This window comes from Panthera onca, chromosome E2 (assembly GCF_046562875.1).
Source record: "Panthera onca isolate mPanOnc1 chromosome E2, mPanOnc1 haplotype 2, whole genome shotgun sequence".
In the NCBI taxonomy this organism is placed as follows: Eukaryota; Metazoa; Chordata; class Mammalia; order Carnivora; family Felidae; genus Panthera; species Panthera onca.
The window spans coordinates 43,625,607-43,650,396 of NC_138353.1; the positions used below are offsets into that span (position 1 = coordinate 43,625,607).

At 44.5% G+C, this 24,790-nt stretch overlaps 1 protein-coding gene and 1 non-coding gene across 4 annotated transcripts in view; one reads left to right on the forward strand and one right to left on the reverse strand.

The window, feature by feature from the left end:
- Nucleotides 1–675: 675 nt before the first annotated feature.
- Nucleotides 676–782, reverse strand: LOC132691400 (U6 spliceosomal RNA). The gene has a single exon (XR_009615749.1). It is a non-coding gene; the product is annotated as a U6 spliceosomal RNA (small nuclear RNA).
- A 10,565-nt stretch (nt 783–11,347) lies between these two features.
- The window catches only part of ZFP90 (ZFP90 zinc finger protein), a 36,973-nt gene continuing 23,530 nt past the window's right edge, over nt 11,348–24,790 (forward strand). Inside the window, exons 1-2 of one of the 3 annotated variants that reach the window (XM_078438919.2) lie at nt 11,348–12,127; nt 12,324–12,481. In XM_078438919.2, the coding sequence (XP_078295045.1) occupies nt 12,449–12,481 (33 nt within the window). In that variant the 5' untranslated portion in view covers nt 11,348–12,127; nt 12,324–12,448. The other 2 variants (XM_060650344.3, XM_060650341.3) reach the window with 2 other exon arrangements.

The window sequence follows — 24,790 nt, forward strand, 5'->3', positions numbered from 1 at the left end:
GCTTTTCAAACATAATCAAAAATAATCTCCCATGCTGTGTGTGCCTGACATGAGTCCTTGGCTATACTCCCTATGCATAGCTTTGTGGCTATAGAGTGAACCCTCCAGCTGAGAGAGGCAGGGACATGAAGCAGGGAGCTGTCACCTCTGCAGCCTGTGCTTTTTATTCCTGGCTCCAAGTTCTCATGGCTAGGAAAACAAGTCAAATCAAATTAGATGCCAGACACAAGCTGCTTATTGCAGCTCACCCTCGGCTGCCTCAGACTTTTCAACACCTGCTGAAGCTGCTTCACTGGGAAAAAAACGAAAGAGGAGCTTCTGATTCAAATAACACCAGTGGGACACCCCAGCTGTGTCCTCTTCCAGAGTCCCGTTAAATCACCGGTGAAGTCCCAGTGGCGGGCAAAGCACAAGATTTCTCCTTCAGAACCAGTCTAGATGTCTGTGTGTCTGAGCCCCTGGCGCCTCCTCTGGCCACCAGGCAGATGCAGCTGGGCTGAGAAAAACCCACGGGACTTCATTCTAGCCCTGCTGCAAGCTACAGCCGTGTCTGTTCAAGGCCCTTGCTTTTAGGCCAGTCTGCTCATTTTTCTCCGTTGATTCCAAGGAAACAAAGTGGCCGGAAGGAGGCTGGTAGGACTAGGCAGGATGCATGGCGTTCTTTTTTTTTTTTTTTTAAATATGGAATACTTCACGAATTTGCGTGTCATCCTTGCGCAGGGGCCATGCTAATCTCCTCTGTATCGTTCCAATTTTAGTATATGTGCTGCCGAAGCGAGCACAGGATGCATGGCGTTCTTGGGGGCATGTTGCATTCCTGGAGGTATAGTACTGATGAGTAAGTGGTATTAAGGAAGGAAGAATCTGGGGTGCTTGAGTGGCTCAGTCAGTTAAGCACCCGACTTCAGCTCGGGTCATGATCTCACCATTCACGAGTTCAAACCCCGCGTCAGGCCCTGTGCTGACAGCTCAGAGCCTGGAGCCTGCTCCAGATTCTGTGTCTCCCTCTCTCTCGGCCCCTCCCCTGCTTGCACTCTGTCTCTCAATCTCACAAATAAATAAACATTAAAAATTTTAAAAAAGAAAGAAAAAGGAAGGAAGAATCTGATGTGGGCCAGTGCATGCAGGGGAATTGTAAATTTTAATGAAATACGTTTTTTAAGAATTTCTGTCTCAGTCAAAGATGTGTTGATGTGAAAATAAAACCATCAACAGCCAAGGTTACAAGGGTGGAGCAGGTGCCCGCAGGCACCAGGAAATCCTGGGATGGAGCCAAATGGGAGAGCAGTCCAGGCCTCCTGGGAGCTGTTTGGTCACAGGCAGCACCTCCCTGGCGCCAGACCTGAGGCTGCTCATCCATCTCCTGCTTCTGGGCACCCCTCTCTGCAGGTGCGCTCTTGGTTCCTGCTCCCCTCCCAAAACTTGAACTGATACAAACATGACTCTGGGTTCATCTGGTCATGGCACTTGACCCAGTGCTTGGAGAGCCACTATCAACCAAGGAAACCCTCTTCTGGCCCCTTTGTGGAGGGTGTCCAGGGACAGAGTGCCCCAAGCACCTGTGTCAAAGTCCTGGGCAGAGGTAGGGCCACTGTTTGTCAGGAGGTCCCACATGGAACCTGTCTAGAAAGTATCTGCCCATATTTTAAAGTGGGAGGAGGGATGGAGATTTGGGGGAGGGCTGCTGACACCGCTCATTCCTCACATTGGCACCACTACTGCCTGAACTCCCACCCTAATCCCCGCCTTACTTATCTAATTAAGCCTGACTCAAAAAATAAATAAAAATAAAATAAAATAAAATAAAATAAAATAAAATAAAATAAAATAAAATAATAAACCTGACTCTGCCATTCACTCTTGTGTACCTTTGAGCTCCTTTCTTAATCGCTGATGCCCAAAAGTGGAACAGATAACAAGGGCACTTTCCTTCCAGGGTTGTTATGAGAATCAAATGAGATAAGAGTTCAGAAACATAAACTATTTGGGAAATAATAAAGACAATAGACCTCTTTGGCCTAAATGCAGCTGGAAATCATAGAAAATGTAGATGAGTGTAGATTGGAGATATGATCTTATTCTAGAAAGATGAAGTATGTTTTGAATTGACACAAGAGTGAAGTACATTTCATTAAACAAAAAGAAAATAAGGTAATTTATGTGTAGCCCTATAAACATGACTCACAAAATAGAACTATAAAATCATTTGCCTTGCTCTTGGATGAAATATAAGCTAAATTCCCATATGACCTCTTCTTTACCCCTTGGCCTGGCAGTAATTTTCAGCTCTTTCTTCCTCCCAGAGGCTTTCGTGATCAAGCTGTAAAATGACCCCATGCTGTTTCTCTCATGTCAGCAGCCACCTCTGGTCCACTGGAAACATTCACTCATCTTTCGCCCCCATGATCTCTGGCCTTGCAGGCAGACCCCAATGCGGCCCCTCTCCTAGCTGCACTGTGAACACATCTGGCCAGCCTGTCTCCTGCCATTAAGATTTCCCTGCCCTAGTTCGCTGTATCCCTGAACTCCAAAGGACATGTATTGAGCCTTCTGAGTGATCCCACAGAAGCTCCTTTCCCTAAGCTTGAGGTGAGGAACAAGAATCTTTTACTATCACCCTGGAGAAAGGGGATTCACAACCCTAACTCCCCAAATATGTCCACAGAGCCCCGTGTACTGCAAATGCTCAGTAAATGGCAATCATCCCAGCCTTCTGATCCTGCCTCCCAGAGACCTACCTGCCTCTCAATGGCCACTGGGAATTGACTGCCCCTTTCCTGAGCAGTTCTTTTTTTTTTTTTTTAATCTTTAAACATTTGTTTTATTTTGAGTGGGGGGAGGGGCAGAGAGAGAGAGGGAGACAGTGTATCTGAAGAAGGCTCTGCACTGTTAGCAGAGAGCCCAACGTGGGGCCTGAACTCACAACATGTGAGATCATTCCCTCAGCCAAAGTTGGGCACCTAACGTACTGAAAATAAAGGAATTTTTATTAATTGAGTGCCCCAGAGAAGCTCAAGAGCAGCAACTAGTCTGGAGAGTGCAAGAAACCTCCATTAAGGGGCTCTGTGTTGACAGCTTGGAGCCTGGAGCTTGTTTCAGATTCTGTGTCTCCCTCTCTCTCTGCCCCTCTCCTGCTCATGCCCTGTATCTCTCTGTCTAAAAATAAATAAACATTAAAAAAAATTTTTTTAAGGGGGATTGAGGGGCCCAGGGAAGCTTGGGAGCAGAAATGAGCCTGCTTGAGGATGGGGAACAAAAATTCTAGGCCTAGGGGTAAGGGAAGAGACACCCAGGTGCCCCTTCCTGAGTAGTTCTAAGCCCTAAGTCCCAAAGGCAATTCCAGGTCCCTAAGTGAGACAGTTATTGAGAGGCCAAACTGAGATTCCACTCCAAGCCAAAATATTCCTTTCTGCTCTTTGCCAACTGCCTCCAGGGAGAACAGTATCCCTACCCCTATATTATGAGGATGGATGGGCTAGTGAGAAAGAGGAAGATATCCATCCAGCCACAGAAATGTGATGGGTATGGCAGTGTCCCAGGCAAGCACCAAATAATCCCCACGTTGGCTGCTGGCTATTTTGTCCCATTAGGGACTTACTTAGGGAACTTATGAGAGAAGAATTAGGAGGCCCTTGCTCAGTGTGACCAAAGGGACCTCAGGAAGTACCAGGCCTTGAAGTAGAATGAAAACCATGCCCCAGGAAACAGGAGAGGAGGAGACTGGAAGGAGGAAGATAATGAGTGTGGGGAGAAAGGGAGAACCCTGGAGTCAGAGACGCCTTGGGGAAAAACCTTGGGTCTGAGGGTCAACCCAGAATCGCTGAGGGAGGGGTCCATGCTCAATTCTCAGAGTGGCTCAGGAGGAGACAGATGGTCTGGAAGGCCAGGCAGTGCCCCAGGAACATCTACATCAGCAAGCCTATCTCAGATGATTAAAAATGGCAGCAGATAAATTTAACTAAACATGAGTAATGGGGACACAAAGGGGAAGTGAAGAGAAATAGAATATTTTAGCAACATAAGGAAATGAGAAGAAAATGACTTTGCAATGAAATGTCAAACTTCTGTGCCTGGAGGAGATGTAATCTGGTCATTGCAGGCTCAGGGGAGCGGGGGAGTCTGTGGTTATTTCAAGCAAATTTTAATTCACTATAATTTAATAACATATGGCCAAATCCCTTTGGGTTGGTGTCAGGGGATAGAACTGGGATTCAGAGAGTTACCTGGGGTGTTTATTTTCATTGCCTTACAGGAAACTGTGTGATTATTCATCCACCATCCATCCATCCATCCATCCATTCAGAGAGTAAATGTTAAAGCCTGAGGATTAGAAAAACAAAAGATGGGGTGGGGTGGGGGGCCTGGGTGGCTCAGACAGTTAAGCTTCTGACTCTTGATTTCAGCTCAAGTCATGATCTCTCAGTTCATGAGTTTGAGCCCTGCATCAGGCTCTGCTAACAGTGCGGAGCCTGCTTGGGATTCTCTCTCTCCCCTTCTCTCTGAGCCTTGGGTGTATTTTCTCTCGCATTCTCTCTCCCTCTTTCAAAATAAATAAACTTAAAAAATTAATTAAAAAAAAAAAAAGAAAAACAAAAGAGCCCTGCCATCTCCTGCCCCCCCAGGAGACAGACAAGTGAACAGACAGTTACAATATAGGGTCACATTCTAGGCCTAACACTTGCTGTTCATTAGAAGTGTGTGAATTGAGGGGCGCCTGGGTGGCGCAGTCGGTTAAGCGTCCGACTTCAGCCAGGTCACGATCTCACGGTCCGTGAGTTCGAGCCCCGCATCGGGCTCTGGGCTGATGGCTCAGAGCCTGGAGCCTGTTTCTGATTCTGTGTCTCCCTCTCTCTGCCCCTCCCCCGTTCATGCTCTGTCTGTCTCTCTCTGTCCCAAAAATAAATAAAAAACGCTGAAAAAAAAAAATTTTTAAAAATAAAAAAAAAAAAAAGAAGTGTGTGAATTGAATGTATGAATGAAAGGGTGGTTCTGGTAAGGCCAGAAAGGAGTGAACATCAAGCTGGGTCTTGAAGAATGAGTAAGAGTTCACCAGGTGGACAAATAAGTTGTGAGTAGCCCAGGGAGAAGGGACCACATGTGACAAAGGAGTGTGGGTTACAGTCATGGAGTTGGAGGAGATCGCCCAGGGAAAGGGGACAGGATAAGAGGAGGAAACAGACAAGGAGACACAAGATCAGTGGGGTTTGGATGGGGAATCACACCCTCAGAAAGGCAGACTCTGAAGACCTCCCAGTCCACCTAAAGCCCACCCTCATGGAAATCTCGACTCCAACCTAGATGCCTATTTACCCTTCCAGCCTCAACTCAGGCATCGTGTCCCCCAAGAAACATTCCTTTCTGACTTAGCCTGGGGTGAGTCCCCTTCCCCATACAGGCTCCTGGTACACCCTGTGCCACCAACCCTGCCACTGCCCATCCCACCCCTACCTATATTGGATTAGCTTGTCTGTATGCCTGCCCATCTCCCAGTGGAAGGGATCCCCAGCTCTGGTGATACCCCCCAACACTGATGCCTCCCTGGGTTCTAGCCAGGCTGTCCTGTCAATGGTATCCCATCTCAAAGATTATCCATCCAGAAAAGTGGCTCCAAAATCTGAGGCCTAAATCAACGGTTGCTGGGTGGTGTGGCGGAGAGAAAGGTGTTTTAGTTCACACCACATTGGACCTTTCTGCTCCTCTAGAGGGACTCAGGAGTGTCCGAGGTAAGAACTCTTTTTAAGCTCCCAGGACCCTGGCTGGAGGGGGTGGGTGGTTAGGACTTCTGGGCCTGGGGAAACAAAGTCATAGAAACCTGGCCCCAAGGCAGAGAAGCCAGAAGTGCTAAAGAGGTCAGGTCCGGGCCTAGCAGTAGAGGGACAGGTAGCCAGCCACCTCCCTGAACACAGCTGCCCCCAATACATGGCCAGAGGGAAATGATAGAGCTGCAGGTGCCCTGGATGTCCTGGTTGCTAGGCGGCAACCAAGGCTGTAGCAGCCGGCAGGTCACCATGGTAACAGCAGGGCCTGTCTCCCGCATTAGCCCTCTAGACCTGTGCCTCTGTGCCGGGAGGTGCAGGGAACGCCCAAGGTGTGGGGTCCCAGATGTGTGGCAGTCAGCTCCTGGCAAAGGCCCAGGCAGGTCGAAGACCCAGCTGATTTTAACTTCCACGTTTTCTCACCTCCCAGCGGGTCACACCTATGCAGTTTGAGCCAGGCATAACAGTTGTAGGGGAAAAATAAAATTTGGCTTTGGATCAGCCACACCAGATCTTTCATTTCCAGATGAAATAGAACCCAGAGAGGGAAAGACACTTGTTGGTGACCATACAACTGCAGTCCTTCAAATAAGGCTGAATAGAAAATGGAAAAGAAGAAAATGATGCAAATGACCAAAAACCTAATCTAGAATGTGTCCTGTTTTTTAATTACCATTTTAAAATTTAAATTGTTTTATCGCTTCTCGGCCTTTTGGCTAAGATCAAGTGTAAAATTTAAATTGTTTTAGGGGCGCTTGGGTGACTCAGTCGGTTAAGCGTTCAAGTTGGGCTCAGGTCATGATCTCACAGTTCTTTTCTTCTTCTTCTTCTTCTTTTTAATGTATTTATTTTTGAGAGAGAGAGTGAGAGAGTGCAAGTGGGGTAGGGGCAGAGAGAGAGGGAGACACAGAATCTGGAGCAGGCTCCAGGCTCTGAGCTGTCAGCACAAGAGCCTAACGCCAAGCTTGAACTCAGGAGAGCTGTGAGATCAGGACCTGAGCCGAAGTTGGATGCTTAACAGACTGAGCCACCCAGGCTCCCCACGATCTCACAGTTCTTGAGTTAAAGCCCCACATCGGGTGGGCTCACTGCTGTCAACATGAGCCTGCTTCAAATTCTGTCCCCCCCTCTCCACCCCGCTCTCGCTCATGTGCTCTCTTTCTCAAAAATAAAAATAAATTGAAAATTTAAATTGTTTTAAACCCCAGCATTCACCTGATTCACACAATGTGAAGCTCAGTTGGTTGGGCTTCTGACTCTTGATTTTCGCTCAGGTTATAATCTCACAGTTGTGAGACTGAGCCCCATGCTTGGGATTCTCTCTCTTTCTCTCTCAATATTAAGTAAATAAATAAATAAACATTTTTAAAAAACCAGCGCAATGCCACATGTAAGTTATGAATCTCCTTCAGCTGATCATATGCAGCTTTGTCTTCCTGTGCCATTTTCTTTCTTCTCCAACTAGTGTCTTTCCCTCTCTGGGCTTCTATTTCATCCTTAAAAGGAAGAAGCTGGTCTAGCTGATCTCAGAGCCCATTACTCTTTTTAATAAAGCAAAGCCTTTGTTTCATAAACTCAGCCAGGTTAACTGGGCACACGTTTATTGGGCATGCAAGTGAGCAAGATCCACTTGTGGCTACAGTCCAGTTGGGGCTACAGTCCACAGATGTCTCTGGAACTGGGCTCCTGGCAGGCTTAGTCTAAGGGCAGCCTAACTCAGGTCCCTTGGACTCATATATCTGGTTGTAATGTTAGAGAACGTTAGCCATGAACAAAAATTACCTTGTTGAGAATAATTTCAAGTTAATTAACTTGCAAGTTTATTTTAAAAACAAAAACTCAGAAACACGGTTAATCAAGAAGTATAATATAATCTTGTTTATTTCTAGCACCTCATCCGTTCTCTGCCCTCCTTCCATATTCTGTCCTTGGCTCATTTTGTCCACTTCTTGGTCTCTAAGAAGTGTCCCTGTGTTTGTCCAGAAAAGCCCTCAGATGCCGTTTGCATCTTGGATCTCCAGGTAGGATCAATCTTCCCACACAACTAACCACATCTCACAGTCATTGAACACCCTTGTCTCAGATAACAGAGGTATCTGAGGAAAACCTTCCTTGAGTAGACATTTTTCATGACTCCAAACCCGGGGAGAGAATGGGACCAGGCCACAGTGCCAGGGCAAAGATGAGATGCCAGGATACACTTGAGGCACCACTGAGACATAAGGAGACTGGATAAACAAGGAGCAAGCGACAGGGAGAGCAAGATGGCTGAGCCAGAAGCCAAAATGAAGTTGATAAGGGACCAAGAAGCAAGCTGAGGGCCCAGCACAAGCTAGCACGCCTGTGGGATATGTGTGACATTCCTCAGGCATTCCTGGCTGCCCAAGGTCAAAGGAAAGGACAGAAACAAATGGTTAAACTGATAGAGTCTCCATTGGTTTACAAATATCTTAGTAAATTACAAGGAAAAGGCAATCTTATCAATAGCCTAATCTCCAGAAACCTATAGACTCAGTTTCCTGGAGCCCAACATCACCTTCCCCTCCATAGTGATGTGGGGAACAAGGGCAAGAAGGACATGGCATACAAAATTAAATTTCCTTATAACCTACAGCCCATTGACAACTACTTGAGGTAGGCAGAGTAAAGCTTTCTCCAGGAACTCCCTACTGTCTTAATGTTAATGCTTTGCTAAAGGGAAAAACAACCTTAGCTTGACAATAGCTAGGCCTCCAGTAATCTGTGAGTCTTTAGCATCTGGAAAATCCCTTTAAGAAACTTCCTCTTTTTTTTAATCAAATAAATATTTTTTTTAATGTTTATTTATTCTTGACAGAAATGGGGGGGGGGCGGGGAGAGGGCAGAGAGAGAGGGAAATACAGAATCTGAAGCAGTCTCCAGGCCCGGGGCTCGAAATAACAAACCACGAGATCATGACCTGAGCCAACCTGAGCTGAAGTGAGATGCTTAACCAAATGAACCACCCAGGTGCCTCTAAGAAAGTTCCTCTCGACTTTACCTCCCCCAGTCCCATAGTATATAACCAGCCATTCTTCACAACCCCAGTGCAACTCTTCCTGCCCAGGGGTCCTGTCTCTGTGCTTTAATAAAATCACCTTTTTGCACCAAAGACGACTTCAAGAATTCTTTCTTGGCTGTCAGTTCCGAACCCCACCATCACCCCAAAACCACATCAAGGTCTCCTGACACCTGGCTCTTGTGACCTGTGGGGACTACATTGCCCTTGAGGCGACACCACTCGGGTCCAGCCTGAGTAGCTAGCTGCAGCTGAGTCTGGAGCAAGAGCTGAGTCTTCAGCTCAGCCCAGAGTAGCAGGAGACCACCAGGGAGGTTTTGTGAGGAAATAGAGGGCAGCGGGGGCTCAGGGAATGAGGGCTACATAGGTGTTAAGTGAAATTTTGTTGAATTGAAAAACATTTTCTGGGCCGTATGGAGGAAGCTTGACTTGAGGGTGGGCGGTTGGCAGGGTCGGCAATGGTCCGGAAGCTGTCAAATTAATGTTCTCAATATTTGTATGCAGAAAACTTTACAGGAGTAGAGGGTCCTAGTGGCCAGCAGGTGGCGCTAGAGCCCCAGCGCTCTGCGGACTGACCCCTTAAGTTCCAAACTTAAAGCAGGTGTTGGTCGATGTGAGCGAGAGGACCTGGGCGCTGAGAACTCGCTTCCCTTCGTGTCCGACTCGAAGGTCGGCTTCAGATCTGGCAGTGGGTGGCTGAAGCTACACAGCCTCCACTCAGCGCCTCATTCGTGTCCTGCCAGCCCGGGAATGCAGGGAAGACAGGGGACCCGAGTTCACTGTTGGTTCAGGAATCGCTGGTTCTCTGGCTTAACAGGGTAGGATCTGGACGAGCTACCTTCGTCAAGTCCCCCCCCCCCCCCCCCCCCCCGCCTTTTTGCTCACGAATTTTCTTGGAAACGAGAGGGTGGAACAGTTTAATGAACATTTTAAGGGACTGGAACTTGGATATTCTTGTGCTGTGGGGAAGGCCCCAGCCAGAAGCCTTGGACCCACGGCGGGCTAAGTGAGGAATTGAAGGTCAAATCCACGTGGATATTAAAGACAGAGAAGGCAATATGGAAGGCATTTGGCATTAACGACGGGTCTTCTCGCCTCTGTCGTGGCTGGGACAAAAACCCGCTGAATACAGCATTATTAGTCGCTTCCCCAGCACAGGGGCAGCCTCTTGCCCACCGTGTAGCGGGGACGTGAGAGGCTTTGGAGCACCACTCGGGCACCTGGTGGCCCCCGCCGATGTCCCTGGCCCAGCCCCCGTGCCCCGGGACCTCAACTGAACCTGCGAGTTGGTCTTTTCAGCTATGGGACTCCGAGTACGGAGCAGACACCTCGGAGGCGGTTGTCATGGAAACAGGAGGCTCGGAGAAGAATGTGACTCTCCACTGGCTGGAAAACAGGTTAGCGCCACGCCCCACGCCTGAGAGGTTGCCATCAACCCTAAGGTGTGCACTGGCCTAGGAGGAACTGGCCAGCTTGCTGTCTTCTCCGTGCGGCTGGACGACATCAACCCACCTGGCCACCGTCGTGACCTTCAGCGGCAGAGCCTGCCGGGTAGGGCCGCACTTCCCCCTGAGAGGAGCCTGTGGCTCCCATCTCGATGCCCCACCCTTGGCCTTCCTGGCCAGAGGGCATCCTTGAAAGGAAAGTAAGAGACCATGGAAAACAAAGTTCAACTTTGCCTTATTTGCAAAAGTCTTCCAGGTGAGAGCTGGCTCTAGTGCTCCACCTACAACTCTTAAAAAAAATTTTTTTTTTAATGTTTATTTATTTTTGAGAGAGACGGAGCCAGAATGTGAGTGGGTTAGGGGCAGAGTGAGAGGGAGACACAGAACTCGAAGCAGCCTCCAGGCTCCCAGCTGTCAGCACAGAGCCTGACCCGGGGCTCAAACTCAAAAGCGGTGAGATCATGACCCTAGTCGAAGTCGGAGGTTCAACCAACTGAGCCACCCAGGCGCCCCTCCACCTACCACTCTTAAGTTGTTACTTTTGCTTCGTTTTTGATTTCAGTGTATCTTACCAATTTTCAGTGCATTGGTGTATTTTAAAAGGTTTTAAAACGATTTCATCCAGCATTAAAGTTGCTTAGCTACACTGGGAGAAACGTAAGTGCATTTGTGAGATTCTTAGAGTAAATCAACTGATATCTGACTTGGGAGATCTGGCTCTTGCTTCAACCTCTTCCAACCTCCTCAGCAACTTTTCACACCCAGTAATGTTGTGAGCTGCACCCCTCTCACTCCCTTAGAGCTAAAGCCCAGTTGTTTTCCAGTGTATCCACTTACTACGCAATGAGAATTCAGGCTGCTCTCCTTACACCCGGCCTCTTCTCTAACTCCCTTTCTCTTGCTCTGGCAGGCATTGGGGGTAGTTTATGTAACCTCCCCTTTTCCTGGGAACATGCCATTATGAGGAATTGTTTTCTTTCCCATTCCAGTCTCTTCATAGAACCTGGGAAAGGGGTTGTGTCCAGGCAACGGTTAATAGCAATAGGGCAAAAATTCAGCACCTGGCCCCCCTTTTATAAGACCTGATGATGTCTCGTCTCAAATGTTTGGTCTTTCTTTAGAATGAAGAAGAATTAAGTCCTCAGCTGATTCCGGGTTACCAATTCTGGGACAAAAGGAAAAGTTTCTCTTATCCTCTCGGAGCAATAAGTGACTCAAGTATCTTAGTCATAGTAAGTGTGATCTGGGGAATCATTGTTTAAACCTTCCGTAGTGACCCATGGGTGAAGATGGCATAGAAGAGGAAAAGGAAGTAGCATCTTGTGATGAATATGCAACGTTGCCCCACTCGCTTAACTGTCTAATTCCTGTAGCTGAAGTCAGTACCTTGATATGTTTACGTTTTTATTGTTGGCCTCGTCCACAGGAGTGCACGCTAGCTCCCCGAAAGCAGGGTCTTTTCTTTCCGATCTACCGCTGAATCTCGCCCCTAGCAACATGCCCCAAACAGAGGAGGTGCTCAGTGACTATTATTGGAATAAACGGACGCACGAGTACCCAAGCCACACTGCCGACCCCACCACAGTGGCCCAAAAGTGGCGAAGAGCCCTCCCAGGCTGCCTCTATGGGACCCACACGCGGAGGCCTCTGGGAAGTGTAGTCGGCCGCTGCCCGGGAGTTGCGGGAGTGAGCCTCCGCGTGCGCAAGCGCACTTCCGTCTCTGCCCCGCCGCTGCGGCCATTGTCCGGCCCCAGTGCGGCTGAGGCCGCTTTGGGCCGTCCCTCCGCACATCAGCATTGGAGAGGACGGACCCTGCAGCAGGTGTAGGAGGAGCTGGCCCGAGCCCTGCGTGGGCCCGAGGTCGTGAAATCCGGAGTCCCCAGGAAGCGGTAATTCCGAGTGCGCGGGTCCAGGCGGCACCTCCCACGGGTTTGGCTTGTATCCGCCGGGCCGCGCCCACCATCCTGCGGATGGGACTGGGCGTGGCCAGAGGACGGTGTCCCGGACGCGGCGACCCTTTAATTTGGGGGTGGGGGAACGGCAGGCCCAGACGCTGTCCGCGCAGCCCCTTTTCCCTCTCCACAGAGAACTGGCTGAGGGGCAGAGGCGGGCGCGGCGCGGCGGTGAGGGGTCGGCGGTTGCAGCCGGCTGAGTGGGCCCTGTCCTCTCTCCCCAGCCCCAGTTTGGAAGCCGACCCCGGCGTGGCAGGCATGGCTCCGAGGCCTCCGATGGCCGCGCCCCAGGTGAGCAGCGGGTTTCACACTACCCCAGGGCGTCCCATCCAGCGAGGCCCCTGGGGCAGGTTTAGAGCGGTCATTGTTCTCCGCCTGAGCGACTCCCTTTCCTAGCTCGGTCTTCGCCTCTGAGCTTCCTAGCCTTGCGAAAACCCAAGATGTCCAGAGCTGGGAGGAGCGGGCTTCCCAAAAGGAGGGGACCAGGTGCGGTTCTGCTGGAGGAGTTAAGAGTGAACATGTTGGGAAGTGTCACTGTTGAGAGTCCTGAGTGCCAAGCCAATTCCTTGAACTCTTGTCAAGGAATGGAGAGGGTCACAGGATAGACAACTGTAGAGGAGGAAGTAACTGTTAGTGAGTGAAGGAGAGAGGAGCCCCAGTCTGCGACCCAGGGGCCATAAAGAGACCTTAAGGAGCCGAAGAAGCTTGGTCAGGATTTGCGTAGGAAGAGGCTGGAGATAGGCTTTCTTGGGCCCAGAGGAAAAAACAGAACAAGAAGGACCTGTCCCATTACTTTTTGTGTACTTTTCTGCTTTAACAAAGGTGTAATAGTGCACAGCCCAGGCGTCCAGCCTTCAGCTTTCATTAATTTTATGAAGCTGATTTCTCAACTCATTTATTCTTGTGAGGGAGGAGGCGTTGTCTAGAAGCATCACAACTCTGAGGTTATCCATTGATCCGCATAGAGTATATCCATGAAAATATAACAAGTTTCAGATGGTATTTTAATCTACACTCTCTTTAGAATTAAGGAAAAATCACAGATTCTAGCTGTTGAGTGTTTTAGACTATCAGGATCAATCCAGGAATGTCTGGCTGCCTCACTTGGTGGAGCATGTGAGTCTTGATCTCTGGGTTGTGAGTTCAAGCCCCACACTGGGTGTAGAGATTACTTAAAAGTAGAATAAAAAAAAAATCAATCCAGATAAAATTACTGACTAATAATGTCATTTAAAAGCAGTTTACTGTAAATTAAACACACACAGTATGTATAATGCCTTTATATCTTTTACTTCTTGTTATATGTTTTTGCTTTATAAGGGTGAGCCTTAAGGAGGAAGACAAGTAACACTAGTACAAGACAGTTGTTTGGTTTGAGGTGAGCCAGAGCGAATCACTGGTCATCAGTGCATTTCCATAGAAAGTGTTTCCTCAGCAGGCTGTGAGAATTAGAATCACTTAACACACTTAACATTTCATGGGGGTGATGATCCAAGGTAGAGTGATAATCCTTTCCATAAGGGTTGCCTTTTTAATGGTGGAAGTGGATTTGTGTTCTGAGCAGTGAATTTAGGGACTGCTTTAAACAACACTTTCAAAGCTTTGTTCCCTAAATACTCTAGTTCAGTTATATTCTCATGGAATGGCCTGACAGTCCACTTGGGTTACCTAACCCAGGCTGCAGGTGATGACCGTGGATAAAGGACAGGATAAAGGACAGGACAAGGGACTCTACAAAGGGGGCTTTTTAGGCAGAAATTTCCCTTTGTCGGAGGTTCCCTTTCTCTGAGCTTGGCCCTCCGGGAATGCAAGAGATGAGTAATTGAGTCATGTGACTTTATCCAGGAGGTTAACTGAGTGGGGGAAGCATCTGGCAGAAGTATATAGTACCAGAGAGGTGGTGTCAGGTGTTGTCTCAGAGGTCCAGAGGCTGCTGTGAGTACAGAGAGGGGAGAGGAAATTCTGCTTGTGGGAAAGAGTGAGTGGAGATGTCACTTGAATAGGAGCAGAGTCCAACAAGTGAAAATGAAGGGGGTGGAGATAGAGCCAATTGACTGTGGGTCAGGGCATTGGGAGGCCAGAAGATGAAGGACATGTTCACAAAACCGTTGTTCTTTGTGACAGTGTGTGTGGCTGCAGGCAGTGGGTGGATGAGAATAGAAAGGAGTTTTGGACTTTTTTCTTTTTGGCCTTCATAATCCATCCATCCATTCATTCATCTATTCATTCAGCCAATAGCCATTGAACCCCTGTGATGTGCTAAGACACGTTTCTAAGTAGTTGGGGTACATTAGTGAACAAAATCTATAATCTCTGCTTTCGCGGGGCTTACATCCTAGAAGGAGGAGAAAGGAAGATTCGGCAGGTAACTTTTATAATATCCTAGAAGGTGACAGTACCTGGGGGGAAAAACGGTAGAGAAAAGTAAGGGGGATTGAGCGCGGGAGAGGGTGGCTTATGGTAAGGGTACAGCTTAAATAAGGTGGTCAGGGGAAGCCTTATCCTTACTGAGATGGTGACATCTTTACAGAAGGAGGCGATGCACAGGTCTGGAGGAGAGTGCTCTGGGTGGATGAGCAGCAGGATGGGTGTGTCTGGTGTGTTCAGAATGTTGGAAATGGTTAATGGTTAATAGAGCTTGAGTCACTGTTCTTGAGCAGGAAACTAGGACGATTTCTTCTTAGTTTTAAAGATTTCTGTGAATGATGAAGTGTAGGAACAAGAGTTTGAAGCTTGGAGCTCCTGTGGAGAGGTGTTTGGTAGATAGGACCTTCCCCCCCTGTGCTCTGCTAATACCTGAAGTGGCTCCAAAGTGGAGGGGAATGGGAGCAAAAGGAGGGATACCCTGAAAATCCTTAGGATCTGTGGGATCATTAGTAGCTATATCTGTATAGACGTTATGTATCTTTTTCTTCATTATATGTGCACTCCATTTTCAGGAGGAATTAAAAAAAAGGTGAAACCGCCAGGAGAGTAAGAAATGGGGAAAGTTTTAGAAGAAAAAGCTGCAAATGAAGACCAGATTTACCTTGAAGGGGAGGAAATAGGGACCAGGACCTGGCCTCCATTGAATCCAGATCCCAAGAGCTCTGTGGTTATATCATCAGGATGAACAGGCTCAGCCAAAGCTGGCCCAGGTCATCCAAACTCAGATGAGATGCTCCTGGACCCCCAGGGGCAGCCAGGCCACTTGTTGAACCAGCTCAGGATGTTTGCAGTCAGGGATGTTCAGGCTGCCTCCGTCCAGAGGTCCTCTTTCTCAGCCTTCTCCTGAGCTCACTGGAGCTGGGCTTTAAGCTCAGCCGAGACACTCTTGCCCCTGGGTAAGGTCAGGTGCCCCTCTTGTGCATTCCGACAGCACATGTACACAGCTGTCCTAGTACTGTTTTTATGTCATATGGAGGTATGTGTTTATCTATCCATCTCTGTACTAGGCTTTCAGCTCCTTTAGGACAGGGCCATTTGACTGGTTTCATCCCTTTCTCCAAAGTACATACTCTGTAAGTGGGTGTCACAGCAAACACTCATAACCACTTAATGCCAAGCAGTAATTTTGTGCTTTCTGCATTTTCTGCTCCTAACATAGAAAAACTATATTTTTCCAGTGACCCCAATTTTCTGGTAAAATAATTGCATGAAACAGTTTAAGTTTCACTAAACAGTTTTTTTTTTTTTCTCACTAAACGGTTTTAAGAAATTTTGTCTTTAAGACAATGTTAGGATGTCAAAACCTCTTCTAAGACCTATTTCAAAAATATGATTATTTTCCTGAGTTTTCTATGTCTTGTACTACTTTCCTTAAAACATATCTTGGGGCACCTGGGTGGCTCACTTGGTTAAGCATCTGACTTTGGCTCAGGTCGTGATCTCGTGGTCTGTGAGTTCAAGCTCCGCATCAGGCTCTGTGCTGACAGCCCAGAGCCTGGAGCCTGCTTCGGATTCTGTGTCTCCCTTTCTCTCTGCCCTTCCCTTGCTTGTGCTCTCTGTTTCTCTGTCACTTAAATATTAAACACTAAAAATTTTTTTAAAAATATATCTTAATCAAAGCATGTGAGCATACATATAGACTCCCCCCCTTTTTTTTTTTTTAATTTTTGTTTAAATCCTAGTTAGTTAACATACAGTATAATACTGTTTTCAGGAGTAAAATTTAGTGATTCATCACTTACAAATAATACCCAGTGCTCAACACAAGTGCCTTCCTTAAGACCATCACCCATTTAACCCAAACCCTCAGTTCTCTATCATAAGAATCTCTCTTTTTTTTTGTTTACTTGGAGAGAGAGAGAGAGAGAGAGAGAGAGAGTGAGAGCACGTGCACATGAGCAGAGGAGGGGCAGAGAGTCAGAGAGAGAATCCCAAGCAGTCTCTGTGCTATCAACTTGGAGCCCCAGGCAGGGCTCGAACCCAGAAACCACAAGATCATGACCTGAGCTGAAATCAAGAGCCAGATGCTCCACCAACCGAGCCACCCAGGTGCCTCTGTCATAAAGAGTCTCTTATGTTTTGTTTCCCTCTCCTTTTTTTCTTTCCCTTTCCATATGTTAGATGCATCTGTTTTGTTTCTTAAATTCCACATGATCAGTGAAATCTTAACAATATTTGTTTTTCTCTACCTGACATTTCACGTAGAATAATACACTGTAGCTCCATCCATGTCATTGCAAATGGCAAAATTTCATTCTTTTTGATGGCTGAGTAATATTCCTGTGTGTGTGTGTGTGTGTGTGTGTGTGTGTGTGTGTGTGTGTGTGTGTGTTGGTGTGTGTTCGTGTTCCTCACATCTTTATCCATTCATCAGTTGATGGATATTTGCGCTCTTTCCATAGTTTGGCTTTTTTTTTTTTTTTTTCTTTAATTTATTCTCAAGTTAGCTAACATACAGTGTAGTCTTGGCTTCAGGAGTAGATTCCAGTGATTCATCACTTACACACAACACCCAGTGCTCATCCCGACAGGTGCCCTCATCAATGCCTATCACCTTCCCTTCCCCTATGATCATTTGTTAAGTTTCTCAAATTCCACATATGAGTGAAATTATATATCTGTCTTTCTCATTTCACTTAGCATGATACCCTCCAGTTCCATCCATGATGTTGCAAATGGCAAGATTTCATTCTTTTTCATTACCAAGTAGTATTCCTGTGTGTGTACATCTTCTTAATCCATTCATTAGTTGATGGACATTTGGGCTCTTTCCATAATTTGGCTATTGTTGATAGTGCTGTTGTAAACATTGGGGTGCATATGCCCCTTAAAATCAGCACTCCTGTATCCTTTGGATAAATTCCTAGTAGTGCAATTGCTGGGTTGTAGGGTAATTCTATTTTTAATTTTTTGAGGAACCTCCACACCGTTTCCCAGAGTGGCTGCATCAATTTGCATTCCCACCAACAGAGGGCTCTCCTTTCTCCACATCCTCGCCAACATCTGTTGTTTCCTGAGTTGTTCATTTTAGCCACTCTGCCTGGTGTGAGGTTGTATCTCAGTGTGGTTTTGATTTGTATTTTCCTGATGATGAGCAATGTTGAGCATCTTTTCATGTGTCTGTCAGCCATCTGGATGTCTTCTTTGGAAAAGTGTCTATTCATGTCTTCTGCCCATTTCCTCACTGGATTATTTTTTTGGGGGGTGTTGAGTTTGGTAAGTTCTTTATAAATTTTGGATACTAACCCTTTATCCAATATGTCATTTGCAAATATCTTCTCCCATTCTGTCGCTTGCCTTTTAGTTTTGTTGATTGGTTTCCTTTGCTGTGCAGAAGCTTTTTATTTTGATGAGGTCCCAATAGTTCATCTTTGCTTTTATTTCCCTTGCCTTCAGAGACATGTCAATTAAGAAGTTGCTGCGGCTGAGGTCAAAGAGGTTGCTGTTTGTTTTCTCCTGTAGAGTTTTGATGGTTTTCTGCTTCACATTTAGGTCTTTGACCCATTTTGAGTTTATTTTTGTGTATGGTGTAAGAAAGTGGTCCTGTTTCACTCTTTTGCAAGTTGCTGTCCAGTTCTCCCAGCACCATTTGCTAAAGAGACTGTCTTTTTCCATTGGATACTCTTTTCTCCTTTGTCGAAGATGAGTTGGCCATATATTTGTGGGTCTATTTCTGGGTTCTCTATTCTGTTCCATTGGTCCGTGTGTCTGTTTTTGTGCCTGTACCATACTGTCTTGATGATTACAGCTTTGTAATACAGGCTAAAGTCTGGGATTGTGATGCCTCCAGCTTTGGTTTTCTTTTTCAACATTACTTTGGCTATTTGGGTTCTTTTGTGGTTCCATACAAGTTTTAGGATTGTTCTAGCTCAGTGAAGAATGCTGGTACTATTTTGATTAGGACTGCTTTGAATGTGTAGATTGATTTGGGTATTACCAACATTTTAACAATATTTGCTCTTCTGATCCATGAGCATGGAATGTTTTTCCATTTTTTTGTGTCGTCTTCAGTTTCTTTCATAAGCTTTTTATAGTTTTCAGCTTACGGATTTTTTTTTTTTTTTTTTTCCTCTTTGGTTAGGTTTATTTGTAGGTATTTTATGGTTTTTGATGCAATTGTAAATGGGATTGATTCTCTGATATCTCTTTCTGTTGCTCCATTATTGGCGTATAGAAATGTGACTGATTTCTGGTCATTGATTTTATATCCTGAGATTTTGCTGAATTCCTGTATCAGCTCTGGCAGTTTTTTGGCAGAGTCTTTTCAGGTTTTCCACATAGAGTATCATGTCATTTGTGAAGAGTGAAAGTTTGACTTCTTTTTTGCCAATTTGGATACTTTTTAATTTCATTTTGTTGTCTGATTGCTGAAGAAAGGACTTCCAGCACTATGTTAAACAGTGGTGAATAGTGGACATCCCTGTCGTGTTCCTGATCTCGGGGAAACCTCTCAGTTTTTCCCCATTGAAGATGGTATTAGCAGTGGGCCTTTCATATATGGTTTTTATGATGTTAAGATATGTTCCTTCTATCCTGACTTTCTTGAGGGTTTTTATTAAGAAAGGATGCTGTAATTTGTCAAGTGCTTTTTCTGCATCTATTGAGAGGATCATATGGTTCTTATTCTTTCTTTTATTAATATCACAGTGATTGATTTATGAATATTGAACCAGCCCTGCAGCCCAGGAATGAATCCCACTTGATCATGGTGAATAATTCTTTTAATATACTGTTGAATTCAATTTGCTAGTATCTTGTTGAGAATTTTTGCATCATGTTCATCAAGGATATTGGCCTGTAATTTTCCTTTTTAGTGGTTTGGAATCAAAGTAATGCTGGCTTCATAGAATGAGTCTGGAAGCTTTCCTTCTGTTTCCATTTTTTGGAACAGTTTGAGGAGAATAGGTATTAACTCTGTTTTAAATGTCGGGTAGAATTCCCCTGGGAAGCCATCTGGCTCAGGAGTCTTATTGTTGGGGGATTTTTGATAACTGATTCAATTTGCTGGTTATGGATCTCTTCAAATTTCCTATTTCTTCCCCCATTTGAGTTTTGGTAGTGTGTGAGTGTCTAGGAATTTGTCCATTTCTTCCAGATTGTCCAGTTTGTTGGCATATAATTTTTCATAGTATTCTCTAGTAATTGTTTGTATTTCTATGGTGTTGGTTATGATCACTCCTCTTTCATTCATGATTTTATCTATTTCGGTCCTCTCTTCTTTTTGAGAAGTCTGGCTAGTGCTTTATCAATTTGTTTATTCTTTCAAAAAACAAAAAACAAAAACCCAGCTCTTAGATTCATTGATCTATTCTGGCTTTTTGGTATTCTATAGTGTTTACTTCTGCTCTTATCTTTATTATTTCTCTTCTGCTGGCTTTGCGCTTTCTTTGCTGCTGCCTTTCTAGCTCCTTTAGGTATAAGGTTAGGTTGTGTATTTGGACCTTTCTTGCTTCTTGAGACAGGCCTGAATTGCAGTATATTTTCCTCTTAAGACTGCCTTTGTTGCATCCAAAAGGGTTTGGGCTGTCATGCTTTCATTTTCATTGGCTTCCATATATTTTTTAATTTCTTCTTTAGTTTCCTAGTTGACCCACTTATTCTTTAGTAGTAGATGTTCTTTAACCTCCATGTATTTGGGGGCTTTCCAAATTTTTTCTTGTGGTTGATTTCAAGTTTCTTAGTGTTGTTATCTGAAAATATGCATGGTATGATCTCAATCTTTTTATACTTGTTGAGGGCTGTTTGTGACCCAGTATGTGGTCTGTTTTGGAGAATGTTTCATGTGTACTCGAGAAGAATGTGTATTCTGCTGCTTATAGATGAAAAATTCTGAATATATCTGTTAAGTCCATCTGGTCCAATGTGTCATTCAGAGCCATTGTTTCCCTATTGATTTCCTGCCTAGATGATCTGTCCATTGTTGTAAATGGAGTATTAAAGTCCCTTACAATCATGGTATTATTATCTATACATTTGATTAATTGATTTATATATTTGGGTGTCTCACGTTGGGGGCATAAACATTTATAATTGTTAGCTCTTCTTGATGGATAGACCCCTTAGTTAAGCTATAATGCCCTTCTTCATCTCTTATTACGGTCTTTATTTTAAAATCTAGCTTGTCTGCGGCCTCCTGGGTGGCTCAGTTAGGCGTCTGACTTTGGCTCAGGTCATGATCTCTCAGTTTGTGAGTTTGAGCCCCGCGTTGGGCTCTGTGCTGACAGCTCAGAGCCTGGAGCGTGCCTTGGATTCTGTCTCCCTCTCTCTCTGCCCCTCCCACACTATCTCTCTCACTTTCTCTCTTTCTCAAAAATAAGTAAACGTTTAAAAAAATGTAAAAAATCTAGCTTATCTGATATAAGTATGGCTACTCTGGCTTTCTTTTGATGCCCCATAGCATGTTAGATGGTTCTCCATCCCCTCACTTTCAATCTACAGGTGTTCTCAGGTCTAAAATGAGTCTCTTGTAGGCAACATATAGATGGATCTTATTTTTCTAGCCATTCTGATACCCTGTGTCTTTTGATTGGAGCATTTAGTCCATTTACATTCAGAGTGATTATGAAAGATATGGATTTAGTGTCATTGTGTTATCTGTAGGTTTCGTGTTTGTCATGATGTCTCTGGTCCTTTGTAGTCTTTGCTGCTTTCCACTCACAGAGTCCCCCTTAGGATCTCCTGCAGGGCTGGTTTAGTGGTTTTGAATTCCTTTAGTTTTTGTTTGTCTGGGAAAGCCTTTATCTCTCCTTCTACTCTGAATGACAGCCTTTCTGGATAAAGGATTCTTGGCTGCATATTTTTCCTTTTCAGCACATTGAATATTTCCTGCTACTCCCTTCTGATCTGCCAAGATTCAGTGGACAGATCTACTACCACCCTTCTTCTGTCTACCCTTGTAGGTTAAGGCCCTTTTGTCCCTAGCTGCTTTCAGAATTCTTTCTTTATCTTTGTATTTTGCCAGTTTCACTATGATATATTGTGTTGACTCGTTTTTGTTGATTTTGAAGGGAGTTCTCTGTGCCTTTTGCACTTGGATGCCTGCTTCCTTCCCCAGATTAGGGAAGTTCTCAGCTATAATTTGTTCAAATAAACTTTCTTCCCCTTTCTCTCGCTCTTCTTCTGGAATTCCTATGATATGGATATTATTTCGTTTCATGGAATCACTTAACTCTCTAATTCTCCCTTAATGGTCTAGGAATTTCTTTTTCTTCTTTTTTTCAGCTTCATCATTTTCCATAATTTTATCTTCTATTTCACTATTCTCTATTCTGTCCTCTTCACTTCTTCTATTCTCTCCTTTGGTCACTATATCTAGTTGTTTTGCATCATTATCAGGGAAATACAAATCAAAACCACAATGAGATACCACTTCATACCTGTCAGAATGCATAAAATTAACAACACAAGATGCGACACAGGATTGATTCCTGGGTGTTCCAAGTGCTCTGACCTCAATATAGCTGTGTTTGAGGGAAGAGGGAAATCCTGGTCCCCCTACTTCTCTGCCATCTTAACTCCCATAGTTTGGCTATTATTGATAATGCTGCTCTAAGCAGCAGGGTACATGTACCCCTTCGAATCTGTAATTTTGTATCCTTTGGGTAAATACCTAGTAGTGCAATTGCTGGTTTGTAGGGTAGTTCTATTTTTAACTCTTTGAAGAACCTCCATATTGTTTTCTATGGTGGCTGCACCAGTTTGCATTCCCACCAGCAGTGTAAGAGGGTTTCCCTTACATCCTGACCAACACTTGCTGCATCCTGACCAACACTTGTTGTTTCTTGGGTTGTTAATTTTAATGCATTCTCACAGGTATTTTAATGCATTCTCACAGGTGTGAAGTGGTATCTCATTGTGCTTTTGATTTGTATTTCCCTGATGATGATTGATGTTGAGCATCATTTCATGTGTCTGTTGGCCATCTGGATGTCTTCTTTAGAAAAGTGTCTATTCATGTCTTCTGCCCATTTTCTTAACTTGATTATTTGGTTTTTTGGGTGTTGGGTTTGGTAAGTTCTTTATAGATTTTGGATATTAACCCTTTGTCAGATATATATATCATTTGCAGATGTCTTGTCCCATTCCATAGGCTGCCTTTTAGTTTTGTTGATTGTTTCCTTCACTATGCAGAAGCTTTTTATCTTGATGAAGTCCCAATAGTTCATTTTTTTTTTTGCTTCCGGCAAGGTGTCTAGTAAGAAGTTGCTGTGACTGAGGTCAAAGAGGTTGCTGCTTGTGTTCTCCTATAGGATTTTGATGGTTTCCTCTCTCACATTTAGGTCTTTTATCCATTTCGAATTTATTTTTGTGTTTGGTGTAAGAAAGTGGTCCTGTTTCATTCTTCTGCACATTGCTGTCCAGCTTCCCAACACCATTTATTGAAGAGACTCTCCTTTTTTCCATTGGATACTCTTTTCTGCTTTGTTGAAGATGAGTTGACCATATAGTTGTGGGTCCATTTCTGGGTTTTCTGTTTTGTTCCATTGATCTATGTGTCTGTTTTTGTGCCAGTACCATACTGTCTTGATGACTACAGCTTTGTAATATAGGTTGAAGTCTGGAATCATGATGCCTCCAGCTTTGCTTTTCTTTTTCAGGATTGCTTTGGCTATTCGGGTTCTTTTGTGGTTCCATACAAATTTTAGGATTGTTTGCTCTAGCTCTGTGAAAGATGCTGGTGGTATTTTGATAGGGATTGCATTAAATGTGTAGATTGCTTTGGGTAGTATAGACATTTTGACGGTGTTTGTTCTTCCATTCCATGAACATGGAATGTTTTCCCATTTCTTTGTGTCCTCTTCAGTTTCTTTCATAAGTGTTCTATAGTTTTACTTCTTTAGGTTAATTCCTAGGTATCTTATTGTTTTTGGTGCGATTATAAATGGGATTGATTCCTTGATTTTTTTTTTTTTTTTTCTGCTTCATTATTGTTGTATAGAAATGCGACTTTGCTGAATTCATGTATTAGTTTGAGCAATTTTTTGGCAGAGTCTTTCAGGTTTTCTACATATAGAGTATTGTGCCATCTGCAAATAGTGAGAGTTTGACTTCTTCCTTGCCAATTTGGATGCCTTTTATTTCTTTTTGTTGTCTGATTGCTGAGACTAAGACTTCCCGTACTATGTTAAATAGTAATGGTGACAGTGGACATCGCTGTCTTGTTCCTGATTAAAGAAAAAAGCTTTCATTTTTTTCCCCATTGAAGATGATATTAGCTGTGGGTCTTTAATATATATGGCCTTTATGATTTGAGGTATGTTCTGTCTATCCCTACTTTGTTGAGGGTTTTTATAAAAAATGGATGCTGTAGGGACACCTGGGTGGCTTAGTCGGCTAAGCGTCCAACTTGGTTTCGGCTCAGGTCATGATCTCAGGGTTTGTGTGTTCGAGCTCCATATCAGGCTCCATGCTGACAATGCAGAGCTTGCTTAGGATTCTGTCTCTCTCTGCTCCTCCCCCCGCCCAAAGAAATAAATAAACTAAAAAAAAAAAAAAATGGTTGCAGGATTTTGTCAAATGCTTTTTCTGCATCTATTGAGAGGATTGTATGGTTCTTATTCTTTCTTTTATTAATGTAATATATTGCATTGATTTGTGAATATTAAACCACCCTTGAAGCCCAGGAATAAATCCCACTTGATCATGGTGAATAATTTTTTTAATGTACTGTTGGATTTGATTTCCTGGTATCTTGTTGAGAATTTTTGCATCCATGTTCATCAAGGATATTGGCCTGTAATTCTCTTTTCTAGTGGAGTCTTTGTCTGGTTTTGGAATCAAGGTAATACTGGCATTGTAAAATGAGTTTGGAAGTTTCCATTTCTATTTTTTGGAACAGTTTAGGAAGAATAGGTGTTAACTCTTCTTTAAATGTCTTATAGAATTTCCCTGGGAAGCCACCTGGCTCTGTACTTTTGTTTGTTGGGAGATTTTTGATTAATGATTCCATTTCTTTGCTGGTTATGGGTCTGTTCAAATTATGTATTTCTTCCTATTTCAGTTCTGGTAGCTTGTATGTTTCTAGGAATTTGTCCATTTCTTCCAGATGCCCAGTTTGTTGGTGTATAATTTTTCATAACATTCTTTTGTAATTGTTTTTCTGTGGTATTGGTTATGATCTCTTCTCTCTCATTTGTGATTTTATTTATTTGACTCCTTTCTCTTTTTGAAAAG